This window comes from Anomalospiza imberbis, chromosome 6, assembly GCF_031753505.1.
Source record: "Anomalospiza imberbis isolate Cuckoo-Finch-1a 21T00152 chromosome 6, ASM3175350v1, whole genome shotgun sequence".
Taxonomy (NCBI): domain Eukaryota; kingdom Metazoa; phylum Chordata; class Aves; order Passeriformes; family Viduidae; genus Anomalospiza; species Anomalospiza imberbis.
Window position 1 is genome coordinate 17,131,319 of NC_089686.1, and position 13,546 is coordinate 17,144,864.

Sequence of the window (13,546 nt, forward strand, 5' to 3'; positions counted from 1 at the left end):
GCACTGCCAGAGGCGGCTGCCTGCTCATTTCTCCAGCCTGCACAGTTCCTCTGACTGACTGCATGATCATCCAATACATCAACCACTCCTCCCCAGTCTGCATTATTTGGAAACTCCCTAAGGTGTACTCTGCCCCACCATCCAGGTCACTGATGAAGACATTTACACACCTCCCCAGCATCCAATGCTTGGCACATGCCACCACTAGTGGATGACCTCCTGCTGGCCTTTATGCCAACACCCACAGCCTCTGAGGCTGGCAGCTCAGCCAGTTTCCAATTTGCTCCACTTTCCACTCATCCAGCCTATACTTAATCACATCATTGTAAAGATGTTAGAGAAGACAGGGTTTAAAGACAAGCTAAACAACATCTAGGGGCACTCCCTCCATCAAGCCACTTATCATAGAAGGACATCAGGTTAATTAGGCATAATTTCTCCTTTAAAAAAAAAAATCTATGCTGACTACTCGCAGTCACCTTTTTTTTTCCATCATATGTTTGGAAATATTTCCAGGATTCCTTGTTCCATTACCTTCCTAGGGATCAAGGTGAGGCTGGCAGGTCTGTGGGTCCCCTTGCTACAGACAGGAAAGAATTCTTTTCTTTCAGTACTCATGAATCTCTTCCAACTGCCTTGACCTTTTGAAGACTAGTTTTTGAGTAACAGAAGCTCCCCTGCATCAGAATACTACAGTACCCGTTTCTGTTTCAGGTTGGCTGGGGCCTATGCTTTTACAAATATGACTTAATGAAAATAAACATGGGAATAATGAACAGAACAGTCGCATATTACAATATTAAAAAAAGACCAATAACACCTTAGCCTCCATTTTATCTGATGTGCAGAATCATATTGCAATCACAACAGAAGGAGAACTTGAAGCACTCAAACCTGAATTTTCTGCCAAAATTAAGTGGTAACTGGAGTAAAAGGAGTGGGCAGGAGCTGTTGTTTTCCTATACAGTGACATATGAACATGGCCAGGACAGACAAATGTTACATACCAATGCCCAGAAAACCTTATCTATTCGACCACAACAGGAGAGCTGGAGTCAGAGCTCCAGCAAAAGCAGTAAGATTCTACTGCCAACTATTCTATCACATTATCAGCAAGATGAGCACTTCATGTTAACATTAACCACTGAAGTGATTTGGCAGGATATGACTACAAAAAGCAAATAAATGGGGATTCATCTGCTTACCAGGATAGCCTTCTAGACTTTGCCTCACATTGTTCACAGTAGGATAAACCTTCATGGAGGTAGAACAAAAAGTAACTTTAATAATAAAGCTCTGAATAGACAAGCTGTCAATTTTCAAACAATCTCCTTAAAGAAAACTTGAGAAAAAACAAACATTAAAAGGTACATTTTTATAGAATTAATAACTTTACACTGCAGCTTACAACTACAATTGTGCCAGTTACACAGAAAGTCTAATATTTTTACCACTTACAGAGCTAACCAAAACTAGCTATCAGGTCTCAAGTAATACTGCTTCAGCCACTTCCACAGTAGCCAAAACTAGTTCTTAACATTATTTTATGAGACTTTAGTCTCACACCTCAAATATGAGATATGAGTATGCAGGGGCAATTAGCACATGGTAAAGGCATAGTTTGACCATCATTTTTCCTTGATTTAACAAACTCCTGCCACAAACTTTTCTGCTCCTCCCCTTAATTTTGCTAATAACCAAAGGTATGAATGACTAAGGATTCAGTTACATCTCAGTAGGAAAAACAGCTGCATCTAAAAAACCCAGTGGAAGACAAGCTACAGAACGAGAAGATAATTTTGATGAGATATCATCTAGTGTCATGTAGATGGAAATGATGGTACATTTTTATAGCAAACCACACACAACTAAACAGCTTTAAGTGGCATATATATAATTTCATTATGAAAACTCCATTACTGTCTTCCAAAAGTTAAAAGCAAAACAATGACTAAGATTTCCAAAACAAATGATTAAGTGTTAAATAAAGGTCACCAGCATCTAAAAGACATACCAAATGAATTGGGACATCGCATTTACGGAAAGTTGTCACACTGCTGCTTGCAGCCACCAGGCTCTCCTGGAACTCTGAGCACAGCCATTTGGATCCATCAGCTCCCATTGAACCAATGCTTGAGAACTGTCCAACAAGAGGCCAGGATTCATGTGCTGGTATTGACAAAGCATGCTCCTTCAAAAGCTGGTGAGGGGAATTAAAACACTCTTAGACTTCAACACACACAGAATACCTTAATCAGTTTGATATCTTTTTTGATATAATAAATCCTCTGTAATTTACTTCTGATAATGAAGGAGATTAACATTCATACTACAAATTTAACTTTGCAATTAAAAAAAATCATCAGGCTTTCCAAATAAACTCACTTCAAGAGAAGATTATACATCACAAGTTTTATCCAAAAGCACCAAAGCCAACCCATTAAATAATGGGTGAAAAGAATGTTAGCAGCTTTTTCTAAAGACATGAAACATTAGCTTCAGAAGTTCCAATAAATAAAACAACTAAATATTTTTCATATTTGGTGGTTGTTGGCCATAAAATTTCTCTTGTATCCTAAAGCCATGACACCCAGCTACAATAGAAGTCTACAATAAGAGGGGAAAAAAGAACAATTGAAGAGAAAACGGAAATTATCCTTTTTTAGAGGAGTTCTTCAGCTGTGAATGGAATTTAAAGTCACATTAAGAACAGACTGATATAAACAGTAGTTGCCACCTTTACCCCACTCTAGACAAAACACACAATCTAAAGGCTTCAGTCGTCAACGTAGTATCATCAGGTCTATCTGTATCTTTACTAAAAACCTTTTTAAATCACAGAAACATCTGCCACAATATCATCTTTCTCCCTTACAAGCTTCTTCTTAGTTTTTCTTCATTCTGTGTCTAACTAGGCAAAAAACATCAGACAATGTGTACCAGAAAGGACAAGCTCTTACTGAGCAAAGGGATGTCCATAAGAGTAACCTCATGTTGAAAATCAATGTGATACATAAATATTCTGTATGTTACAGAAGTTTGCCACAGACAGCATTAGACTTTCATATAAAATTCATGACAGTATTTGAAATAATGCCACTTCAGCAGGAGGTGCAGGTCAAAAATTCTCCAATTATGAGAAGCATCTAATATATGACATGAAATATCTCATCAAATTCTGAAAAACAAACAAACAAAAAAACCCAAAAAAACCAACCAAACAAAAAAAACACCAAGAGTCCAAACCAAACAAGAAGGGTCCCTACAAACTTGATATATGCAATCTTGAAGATTTGCCATTACAGCTTACCTAAATAAACATAAGACCTCTAAAGGCAAGAGAGTTCAACTATTAACATAATACTGTCATATTCACCCCTAAGCATATCCCTAAGTCCCACACCTGTACATCTGTTAAATATCTTCAAGGATGGTGACTCCACCACTTCCCTGGGCAGCCTGTTCCAATCCTTGACAGACTTTGAAGGAATTTTTCTTAATATCCAAACTATACTTCCCCTGGCACAACTTGAGGCCATTTCCTCTTGTCCTATCACTTGTTACTGGGGAGAAGAAACCAACCCCCAGTTAGCCACATCCTCTTTTTAAGTAGCTGTAGAGCAATAAGGTCTTCCTGAACACTCTTTTCTCCAGGCTGAACACCTCCAAATCCCTGAGCTGCTTCTCATCAGCACCATGGTGCAGACCCTTCACCAGCTCTGCTGTGCTTCTCTGGACACACTCCAGCACTTCAACGTCTTCTTTGTCATAAAAGGCCCAAAACTGGACACAGCACTCGAGATGTGGCTTCGCCAGTGCTGAGTACAGGGGAAAATCACTACCCTGGTCCTGCTAGCCACACTATTGCTGACACTGGCCAAGATGCCATTGGCCCTCTTGGCCACACACTGGCTCATGGTCCAGCTGCTGTCAGATGGCACCCCCAGGTCCTTTTCCACCAGTCAGCTTTCCAGTCACTCTGTCCCCAGCCTGTAGTGCTGCATAGGGCTGCTGTGACTCAAATGCAGCACCTGCCACACGGTCTTGTTGAACCTCACACAGCAGGTCTCCACTCATTGATCCAGCCTGTCTAGATCCTTCTGTAGAACCTTCCTATCCTCCAGCAGATAAACACTCCCCTCCAACTTGGTGTGCTCAATAAGGAGCCCTGGGGAACACCGCTTGCGACTGTCAGCCAGCTGGATGTAACTCCATTCACCACTCCCTGAGATCAGCCATCCAGCCAATTTTCGACCCAGCAATGAGTACACCCATCCAGACCAGGAGCAGCCAGTTTCTCCAAGAGAATTCTGTATGAAGGTTTTACTAATGTTCAGGCAGACAAAATCCACAGCCTTTCCCTCACCCACTAGTCTGTCATAGAAGGAGATCAGATCAGCCAAGCAGGACCTGCCTTTCATACTCAAGCTGATTGGGCCTAATGACCTGGCTATCCAGTCAACTGTGATCTCCCCAGTTAGCCAGAACAGCTGAGAAATGATTGAAAGTGGCTCAATGAGCACTTTTGCCAGCTCCCTCAGTGGATCCCATTTGGTCCCACGGAATTGTGTACATTTCAGTGTTGCAGCAGGTCACTGACTGGTTCCCCTTGGGTTATGGGGATTTCATTCTGCTCTCTGTCCCTGTCTTCCAGCTTGGGAAGTTGGACACATGGAGAACAGGTCCTGCTGTTAAAGACAGGCAAGGAAGGCACCTCAGCCTTTGCCTCATCCTTTGTCACTATGTCTTCCCCCGCATCCAATAAATGATGGAGATTCTCATTAGTCTCTTTTTATTGTTAATGTACTTATAAAAGCATTTTTATTGTATTTTTCATCAGTAGACAGATTAAGTTAAGTTCTAAATTGCAAGCCTATGTATGTTATTGCTAACTTTAACTGTAACAATGTATTAAAAGACTTATGATGACAGCTAGAAAAATTGGAAGGAACTGAAGAATTCTGTCCAAAATTCTGTTTAGATTTTAAGGGATATTAACAAGAAAGGTTACAGTTTTGGTACCTTTCTGAGCCTAAGATGGCCCCACTTTTCTTTATCACTGCCTTGATATCGTCCAGGGGTAGAACCAAGCAGATACACTCTAAAAAAAGAAAAAAAAACCAACAGATTTTTGTAGATCTTAAGTGCTTTGGTTTGTAAAGTATCAAGGTATTTAAGTAAAACTTGCCAGCAAGATTGAACACTCAAGTGCAACCCGAAATATTTAATGTCTCTCATGGGATTTATAATACAAAGAAAAGTGGATTTTCAGCTGTATAATTTAATACCAGCATCCTATATGGCTGTCATACATCATCAGGCTGTTCTACAGCAGAGACAAGAACTAGATCTTTTTCAGTGTGCAAAAACGCAGAAGAGAGAGAATGCTAGCAATACACACAAATAGCTCTTTTGGCACATAACTATGCAGATAATTTTGAGTAAAGCCAATCTACTGCTACATCCAAATCAGCAGATTCAGGTATGAGTTTTCATTTGGGCACCTAATAGTTCAGATGCAAAGTACAGCTTTTTCAACACTTCCTAATAATGGATTTAGTAAACTCTTTGACTTTGCCCTGAAAACAGGGAAAAGAACTGCCTAAAATCACAACAAACTGATGCTTTAAAAAGCTGTTCCCTACTGCATACATCTCATGCCTAACTTTATCCATGGCTGATTGCCCCCTACAGCACATCAAATGGCAATCCTTATCCTAACAAGTGACTCTTTCCTATCACATGCATAAATTCCTATCAGCTAGGGCTCAACTCATCTGTTTAAACTCATGCTGATGATCAATGCAATCAGAGCAGCTGTTAGCTCACCTGATTATAAACTACATACTTTTTTTTTATACCCTCTGTAATCTTTTAAGACTCCTTGTAAAGATAAAAGCACATTTTAATGTATAAACTAGACAAGGTTTCAGTCTCTATTACCACGGCAAGATATGACCATTTTCAGCTTTTCTTTTCAACAATTTTTGTTCAGATTATAAAAGAGCAATTAAGTTGCCAAAGAGATTTACACTTTCTGAAGTAAATGCTCATATTTAAGTGCAACTATTTATTAGAAGTAAATTAAGCATCCTGAATTATTTTAAAGGAATATCAGCAATATTATATTAGAGAAGACTATTCCAAGACCAGTTAGACACAACATTGCCCACCAAAACCAATCCATGCCTGTTATAGGCAAAATTCTACAGGTATGCATGTTGATTAAATTCTGCCTTACAAACAGATGCCTACTCTGAATAAAACCCTCATTCCAGTAACCTGTGCTTATATGATCACTCTTACATGACAAACCCTAAACAACACGGTTTTTTTCCACTGGTAATATTACTGGAGTAAATACTTGAGCCAGACTGGCTCAAATGAAACCAAGCCCTTAGTACCTTATAGCTACCTTCTGCAAAGTTGCTGCTGGTGCAGCTTTCTTTCTTCTTTTAAAATGCATGCTTATAAAACTAGAAGTTGGTCTATTTGACATAATCTACATAAGAGAAATTTTTTAAAACTATATAAAGTCATGTTTGAACACTCAAGCCTGAAACAAGATTACCTTAACAAAATAAGCATGAGGTCTAACAGATCCTAATACAGATACCTAATTTCTAGGCAAAAAAGAAAAACCACATGTGCAAGTTACAAAATCCTTAAGATTATATATACCTTGTTTCTGATAAATCATGTTCTTGAATCAGATCTATCCATTCCTTGAGTGCAGGAGAATTGTAAGCTGCCAAGTAACTTATTAGGTCAGACTTAAAATTAGTCGCAGATTCACCAGCAGAACTAGATGCTCCCTTAGGTAGCCTTGGATATAAAGGGCTTAGCCATATTCTTAAAAAGAAAAAACATCAGCCATATAAACAAGCACATGCATTAATAACACACAGGTTTAGTACGGGAGGAAAACACATCTGAAGGTCCTAAGCAAATACTTGACAGATTCATTGTGGTACTAACTATAGATGTTTGTCTTTACATCTACAGAATCAGCTCATATCTGAAATCATGAAACTAATACTTTCAAATGAAATCAACATTCTCATAATTTATCCACACATACATTTACAGCTTTCACCACTGTTGAAATGATCAGGCTCAGACTTAGCAACCACCTGTCCTTTCATTTTCTATAGGAACATAGGAACATAGGAACATTTTCTATAGGAATAGAACACTGCAATGTGTTCTGCTAAACTACTGATTTGTGCAACTGCATAGAAAACTACCAATTAAAGCATCTGAAAGGTTTATATAGTTTGAAGAGTAGCCCACAATATAGGTTGCCTCTCAAGAACCTCCATCAGAGGATGGGCACCACACAGGGAAAACATTTAGCATTTCTTTCCAGTCACACTTTACTGTCACCATGGGAACCAAAGATTCTGCATTATCAACTTTACAATGTGTTGATTCTACCCTTTGAAATTCAGAACCACCACATCGTGATCCTGCATAACACTGCAGTATCCAAAAGCTAAAAAAGAAAATTATTTCTCATATTTGACAAGTAGGGGAACTTATTAAGCATCCCAATAGGTATTTTCATGCCTTCTTAGCTTTCTGAAAAGCTAACTGTCGTAAGATACTAAAGACACCAGTAAGATTTAAAGGCAAAAAAAAAAAAAATCAGTGTGTAATTTTGCCACTCACAGAGCTTGTATCAGACAAGTAAAGTCTCAAAACCCTGCCATATTTAATGGCAGCAGAATGGATGTCAAAGTGACAGTAACCTCTGAAAAATCAACTTCCCATTAGTTTGAAGAAATTTTATACCCTGATTTATTGTGGTCATCTAACTAAAAAAAAAGCTCCCATAAAAATAGCCAAAAACCTAAAGAGATGAGGATCCTTATATTAACATGCCACTTCATCCTGTTTTTTGTGCTCTCAACAAAACTATGTCCTGAGCTGGTCATTAAGTTTAAGGACTTCTACCAAAAAATAAAACAGGAAAAAAAATTCCTTCCCAGGAAAGGACACTGGGCAAATACTAGGTCATCGACTGTATTACAGAACCAATAATGCCCAATATTTATCAGACTACATTCTAGATATAGTCACAACAAAACCAGAATATTTGCACATCCACATAATTTTTGCAGTATTAAGATAAGTTTTAAATAGCTGCTTCAGATCAATCTAAATAGTACTTTATAGCTATGAAGTTTTTTCATAAAGAGACAGCACAGCATAATAAAACTTTGTATCAGTCAGATTGATTTTAAACTATCAGCCAACTAGGAACATAGTTTTGTTTACAGGAGAAAGCAAGTAAAGTTCAGACCCAGACAGCTACGAGCATTCTAAATCAAATTTTTATAATTTTTGTTTTAGAATAGCTCTATCTTAAGAGTGTAGGGCTTGAAACACTAGATCACCTAATATCCCATCTCCAGCAGGAGCAAATACCTATGGAAAATATTAAACATTCACCTGCTAGAGATTGTTGCTTACCCCTGAGTTTTCTGGTGCCAATCTTCAGCAATAAGATTGGATGTATGTATCACAACTCGAAGACCTTCTTCATACAGCAACAACATCATTTTCCTTTAAAAAAATATATAATTCTTCATTTATAAGTACATTGAGAGTAGGAGATAAATCAGCAATTCATTAAAAGGCTCCAAGAAAATTATTTTCAAAAATATGTTCTGCATCATGTAAGCACTTAGACTTCATGTGCATGCCAAGCTCACATGGCAGTCATTAGACTACCCCCATATATTTTATTCCAGAGTACAGCTTAACATCTCATGCAACTAATTATCCACAACAAAGTGAATATTTGCAGAACACTTCCTATATTTGCACGGTTCTTTAGATACTTATCTCTTTGCAGATAGTCAGAAAAAGAACTAAGGAACACTGAAAGGCCTTTACTTAAAACTGAATTTATTAATACCTAGTTACTTCCTCTTAAACTGACTTTTACTTTAAAAGAAGGTATGTATACACCTAACCATTGCCATAGTGATGGCAAAAAAGCTATTTATTTATCATAACTCTTAACTGAAGCTACAGCACAAAGGAATTTTAAAAATAGTAAATGAGATAAACATACACATTTGTATCTTTTGTAAAAAAATTCCTCAAATTTTCATATCCAAGTTTTCATTATCTGGGTAAAGGCAGCATATCCATGTGATCCCAAAGGATAAGATCTGAAACCCAAACTGAACTCAAACGATCTTTGCTAAAACATAACATCTGCTCTTTTCTGCAGATTTCCATCTACAAAATTGTTGTAGATGTCGGCGAACCAATGGGAAGAATGATGATGTCTGACTTATTTCAGAAGGCTGAATGATTTCTTTATTATAATTATGCTATGATACATTAATATACTATATAAAAGAGGATATTAAAAACTACATGCTACTCTCTCTATCATCTCTAACTCCCTCACAACTCGTGACCCTGTTCGCCAGAGTCCAGACATAGGTGGATCCAATTGACCATCGGGCCCAAACAATCCACCATGATCCAACCAAGCATTTACTCTAGGTAAACAATTCTCCAAACACATTCCACAAGAGAAAAACAAGGAGCAGAAATAGTTTTCTTTCACTTCTCTCTGTGCACCTTTATAAAAATCCTGAGAGAGAAAGGTGCTTGCCACACAAAATTTGCTTTGAGACACTTCTATTATATCCAGTTCAAGTTTTTTTTTTTCTTTGAGAAGAGCCCTAGATTCACTAGTTTACCCGTATGAACTGGAAAACATCACAGATTGTCCATATGAACTGGAAAACATGATCAGTAAATCAGTGTTGTGTTGGTCCTGCCTATGACTGAACAAGTTTGCATTACAGTTTTGGTATTAAGGCATGAGTTAACAGCCAGGACCTGCAGTCCACCTGTCTTAGACCAGTTCAGCTTCAACTGTGTAACCTGCACATCTCATATCTACTCAATAGCTAATCTGCCTCATTAAACTAGAACAATCCTGTCATCTCTAAATAGGAGATGTTTATGGGAGCTTTAAGATTCAACAATTTCTATGAAACCCAGTTTTGCTGCAGACCTTTCTGCTTCATAATGTTACTTACGTATGGTGAGTTCCAAATGCAATATCCAGTTTAGCCTACAAAATTAGAAGTTGATAATTAAAAATTGCCATTGTACATTGCTTCTTATTTTGTGTAATTTCACTGCTCTCTAGTGGACAGATCACAAAATACATTATCTTCCTTCTCCATAATTCTAATGAACTTTCCACAAGCTAGATTTTAAATGGTAATGTAACTCTTGCTGGAACTGTTCCAGAATTTGTGCCTCTCTTACTAGCAGGATTTTCAGAAATGGCAGCAGAAAATAACTCAAGGCTCCTGTCAGACACCAAACAGAAGCTAGCAATGTGCCCTTGAATGAAAGATGACTAACAGGGTCCTGGCCTGCATTAGAAGGACTGCTGCCACCAGGTCAAGGGAGGGGATGCTTCCCCACTGCTGAACACCAGTGAGGACACACCTGCAGTACTGGGTCCACATTCAACAGGAAACTCAGGATTACCAGACTGTTTCAAACAGAACAAAATTCCAAGATCATTCTCCTTCTAACAAAGAGCACAGCATCCCCATGATCATTAATATACTTCACCTGGCAAAATCTTGAAACACTGGCAAGTTGCCATAACCACACCCTTCCCCAGGATGAAGCCAATGTATTCACCACTTAGGGACAGCAAAACAATGAACATAACATCAGAAATAAAAATAGCATGTGCCAGGAAGCGTGCTCACAGCAATTTTAATCATATTATGGAGATTATTTGTGTCAGCATTTTCTTGTATAGAACATATTTGGGAAATAATAACTCTTTAATGAGATTTAAGATTATAGTGGCACTAAGACTAAGTTCTGTGCTTTACACAAAAATAATGCCTCCTTTTCAGCCACTCTAAGAACTTGAATTTAACATGTTAGTAGAGAAGGTGAGCAGCTCTTCTGTGAGCCCTGTGACATTTCTGTGGGCAGCTGCTCTATACAAGCTTTTGTGGGTGAAGCCTACCATTATCACATCTGACCAAGATCACTGTTATCATGTTCCTACGGTCCTGGTATGTATATTCCTCAAAGTGTAACAAAAAACTTCCCCCATAAGGTGTGTCTTCATCAGTAACAAGACTTTGAGTGTAAGAGATGGCTTAACTTCAACCAAAGGATGATACAAATGTTAATTACCTGACAAAAGCTAATATTCTCATAAGGCCGTGCTTGTGCAATTAGTTCAGCTTTGGATTCTCTCTTCTCACCGTGAACTATCAGCAATGGCTTCTTCCTTAAACAAAAGGAGATTACCATTAAAACATCAAGTGAATCAGCAATTAGCCTAAACCACTCCTTCATGTAGCTATGATATCTGGCCCCTAAATCTGATAGCCCAGCAGAAAGATGGCACTGAAATCAATATGCCTTATTAACTAACTCAAAATAGCAGTAACTACAGTAGAACCTCTAAAGAATAAACACTGGAAAATTTTAACAAAAAAAGAAGGGAAACAGGAAATGTGGAGTAAAGCAGGCACCAAAATAAAAACTCCTAATAAAAGATCATGAAAGAAACTCTTGTCTCTATAGCTCAAAACAGACGAATGTAAGCTCTCAGAAACACCGATTTACACAATGTGGATCTAAGACAATTTAGTAATTATCTTACAGAGAAGGTGGAAGATTGATAGGGAAAAGGAAAAGGTCTATTCTGGCAGTAATTTGGTGTTCACTTTCTAAAAGTAAACTTCTGGTCCTGACAAGCAGATCTAATCCATAGGGAGGTGTGTTGCCTCCCTGGGGTCCAGGTAAGAGACACCACCAAGAAAACTCAGCCCACTGATTACTATGGGTTTTTCAAGTGAGTACCAAGTCCCAACAAGACTGCAGACAAGCGAGAGGGCCCTCAGGGCCTTGGGACAACTGGTCAAGACATCTGGGGCACAAGTTGTGATCTCGTCTCTCCTGCCAGTTACAGGGAATGATGGGACAGGATGGAGGTAACTGCACAGAGTACAAGCAGCCAAATACATAACTATGGGGCATCTCTTTACACCTCCACTGGGATACTGGCACACTCAAATACTTCCATAAAGCACCTGCATACCATAGTACAGGGAACAAACAGGAGGAATTAGAGAGCTGTGTGCAGTCACAGGGCTTTGATATCATTGCAATTACAGACAAATGGTGGGACAGCCCACACAACTGGAATATTGTCATGAAGGGCTACACGCTGTTTAGGAAAGACAGGAAGGTGCAGTAGTGGAGTTGCCCTCTACATGAGGCAACACTTGGAACATATCAATCAAAATATGTTCCACTGTTATGGATTAGAATAAAAGAGCAGACAAGTAAGAGTGACACTGCTGTGCGTGTTTGCTGCCTGCCATCTGATCAGCAGGGCTAAGTGGATGAGGCTTTCTACAGCAGCAGTACAAGCAGCCTCAGACCCAGGCTCTTGTGGGGGACTAACTACCTGGACGTGTGCTGGAGAAGCAACACAGCAAAGCATAAACAGTACAGGAAGCTCCTTGAAAGCATGGATGACAGCTTTCTGACACACGTAGAGTGTGTCAGAGACAGACATCCTTGTGGAGGATCCCACAAGGAATGGTGTGCTGCTCAACCCAATGTGGTCCCTTCCAACCTTATCCACTCTGTGATTCTCTGAACTCTGGTTCTGCTGCACTTCCAACAAAACAAACAAACAAACAAGGCACGCTATATGCTCACTTCGTCTGCAGGAATTTGCAATTATCAGAAAGGAATTTCAAGCAAACAAGACCTGCTTTTATGACAATACCCATCAACTTGCTATATCATATCCATGAAATCATCCTGATCCTTTTCACAGTTTTCTTGTGCCCTTCCTACATTCTCCCTTTTCTCTTGCACTATCTGGCTCTTGACTCAGTAAACTGTATGGCAAAAAGCTTCTTGTTCCATCTTTACAGGTCATCTACTGCCATGTCATTGAGGCCCACAGTGGGACCTCCTCAGTGTTAACTAACAACAATCAGAAACCAGCTATCCTGAACTCAGACTATTTTCCAGTCTAGAAAAGAGTCAAGAAATCAGAGAACTACAGCTGTGGAATAAGAGAAGAAAGAAAACTAAGAGTCTGTGCATATCAAATTGGTAACAATCATCTGCACTGCAAAGAAGTGTTTATCATTCACTTATAATGGGACCTTGTATGAACAGAAATGATCTGGAAATTTCATCATTTCACCTTTGTAAACATACCTGAATTCCTGCGGGTACTGTCTTACAAGCCATCCCACATCTATACAGTAGTTAAACTTGTATGTAAGAAAAAGAAAACAGACTCATTAAAAAGAAATAGAACAGCTAGATCAATGAACTACAGCAAAAAAGCTTTTCATGTTCATCACACATTACTACTTACCTCATAGATAGCATATTCTAAAAACAGGTGTATTTTTGACTTTTATATCTTCTTTCATTCCTCTTTAACAATTTAAGAATTAATTTAAGTTTCTCAAAAGTGTGAATTAGTGCTCATAAAATT

At 38.6% G+C, this 13,546-nt stretch overlaps 1 protein-coding gene across 3 annotated transcripts in view; it reads right to left on the bottom strand.

The window, feature by feature from the left end:
* Positions 1 to 13,546, bottom strand: part of TDP1 (tyrosyl-DNA phosphodiesterase 1) — a 42,691-nt gene that overhangs the window by 25,861 nt on the left and 3,284 nt on the right. For all 3 annotated transcript variants that reach the window (XM_068192630.1, XM_068192628.1, XM_068192629.1), the window contains exons 4-11: positions 13,261 to 13,316; positions 11,206 to 11,302; positions 10,071 to 10,105; positions 8,476 to 8,568; positions 6,682 to 6,852; positions 5,023 to 5,101; positions 2,015 to 2,200; positions 1,206 to 1,254 (exon numbers count right to left, since the gene is read on the bottom strand). In XM_068192630.1, the coding sequence (XP_068048731.1) occupies positions 1,206 to 1,254; positions 2,015 to 2,200; positions 5,023 to 5,101; positions 6,682 to 6,852; positions 8,476 to 8,568; positions 10,071 to 10,105; positions 11,206 to 11,302; positions 13,261 to 13,316 (766 nt within the window). The remainder of the gene's footprint in view (positions 1 to 1,205; positions 1,255 to 2,014; positions 2,201 to 5,022; positions 5,102 to 6,681; positions 6,853 to 8,475; positions 8,569 to 10,070; positions 10,106 to 11,205; positions 11,303 to 13,260; positions 13,317 to 13,546) is intronic.